Raw genomic sequence first — 2,076 nt, 5'->3', positions numbered from 1 at the left:
AAGAGTAGTAATAATAATAATAATGATAATAGTAACGATGATAGGAGTGTGTTGTGAGTGTGTATATTCGAATATTATGATAATAGTGAATTCTGAATTAGAAATTCAAATGCAAAGCAATTAAAACATGTAAATGTTTGAAAGAGAGTAAATAAGTGAGTAAAAGGGTGTGAAAGCGAGAAAGAGGAACATCATTAAATGAGACTGAGCGAGAAAGTCAACTTATAAGCATTGTAAATAGCAGAAATAAAAAAGTGCATAATGTGAAAGATCAAGGGGACTCTGATCATGAATATGAGATTCTCATCAGCTGGATCATATGTAAATACCAAGTTTATAGCGATGCAAGCAATGGGTATGCTGTATAATAAAGCTTAAGAAAAAACATATGAAAGTGTAAGCAAAAGCTTCTATGAAGAGATGGATGAGGTTCATGAAGTTGAAACAAGCAGCAGAGATACTTCTTCAATTATATATTGGTGTACAGTCTGGACGTCAAGGCCGCTTAAAGACCGGCAAATTCATATGAGACTTTTCGCTGACGCAAAGGCAAACAACTGTATTACTGAAACAAAAACCAAGAGCAAAGAACTTTCTCAGTCTGAGGGTCCGTGTCGTAGTATGCATTGCAGCAAAACACAAAGAACGTAAAGTGTAAAAAAAATTAGTTATGTTCGTGACATAAAAGAGCGTAACGTGGTATTTATGTACCTTGTACTGCAGAATGAACCTAAAATAAAAGAGCCCAAAAAGCGGCAATGTCAAAATTTTAGATGTAAGAGACTACAGAAAATTTAAGCAAACAAACCAACAGTACTCTTTATACCACATGATGAAACAGACACACGCTGATATATATACTGGAATAAAGCGTTTAAACGCGTTGGAAACGAAAATTTAACTCGTGATGGCTATAGGTTTTTTGTGGCAAAAGCATCCTTTTTACAACTTGACCGTATGACAAATATAATCAATTAGAATGATAATTAACATTTTTATTACTTAAACATTTACCTTTTAACGTATCTAGAATATTGAAATTAGCCAAATAGTAAACTACTGAATGAAGCATATATGAGCTTTGTAAAAACTGCAAATCCAGAAGAGTATAGTGAGAAAGCGTTATGTTCAGAAGATATAATATTGGCACAAAGCACTTCAGCGCAATCTACACAACCGGATGATGCAATTCAACTAGCCAAAGGGACAACACTAACGGTGGCCCCACGCCTAAATGCACGCCAGTTTACAGCATTGCAAGAGATTCTGGAAAAGAACACAGCCACACAGGAAGAAAATAAATAAAAATAACCACCAAAAATGTGCAAACAGGCAAACAAACCGATAGGCGAAGAATTAGTGTTCTCTCTGCCACCCTAGGGGCTTTAGAGTTAACACTAAAGTAGGTGCGACACAGTCCATTTTATTTGCCTCTATACAGAGAGTTAGAACCTAATGTTTGTATAGCTGAGAAAATCAAATGGAGATTTGAAAATTAGCAGGATTGTTTCAACATGAGAATAACTAGACAAACTTCTATTTTTTTGTTTATTTAGATTTATGTATGGAAGCATACAAAGTGATTCAATCACTCAGAGAGAATGGAATGTACAGAAACACTCAAACCCCATCTACAAAATGGCACTCCATATAAAAAGAACACAAGCAAATTTTCCACACCCAAGAAAACAAGAAATTTATACCTAAACCGGTAAAAAAACGAAAGCAATCTATAAAGCACAACTAACTGCAATACTAGTTAGCAGCTATAGCACCTTAACTGTACGTTTACAAGGAGAGCATAACTGGAGCTCACTTGAAAGTAACTGCACGTTATTTAGCGATGGAAGAAGGAAACAGCTAACCTCCTTGCTAATCTGGTACACAAAACCGTGGCCACTGGACAAGATATTCCCATACTGCTTTGAAGGAGAAAATGTGGTAAATTTTAGGAATTTGGCATAAAAAGAATAGAAGGGATGAAATGGATAGAAGGATTAGAGAGAAAGGGGAATATGTTGTCTTGTGGGTGCTTTTTGGAAACCAAAGAGGTCCCCGCAGTGGGTATTAGAGGAT

The 2,076-nt window shown here is 35.6% G+C and overlaps 1 pseudogene across 1 annotated transcript in view; it reads left to right on the top strand.

The window, feature by feature from the left end:
• Window positions 1–2,001: 2,001 nt before the first annotated feature.
• The window catches only part of TEOVI_000524400:pseudogene, an 828-nt pseudogene continuing 753 nt past the window's right edge, over window positions 2,002–2,076 (top strand). Inside the window, exon 1 of the mRNA in view lies at window positions 2,002–2,076. This exon is cut by the window's right edge and continues 3 nt beyond it. Within this exon, the coding sequence occupies window positions 2,002–2,076 (75 nt within the window).

Source organism: Trypanosoma equiperdum, assembly GCF_001457755.1.
Source record: "Trypanosoma equiperdum strain OVI genome assembly, contig: ctg_1758, whole genome shotgun sequence".
NCBI classification, from domain to species: Eukaryota; Euglenozoa; class Kinetoplastea; order Trypanosomatida; family Trypanosomatidae; genus Trypanosoma; species Trypanosoma equiperdum.
This window is presented reverse-complemented; position numbering and strand designations above follow the sequence as displayed.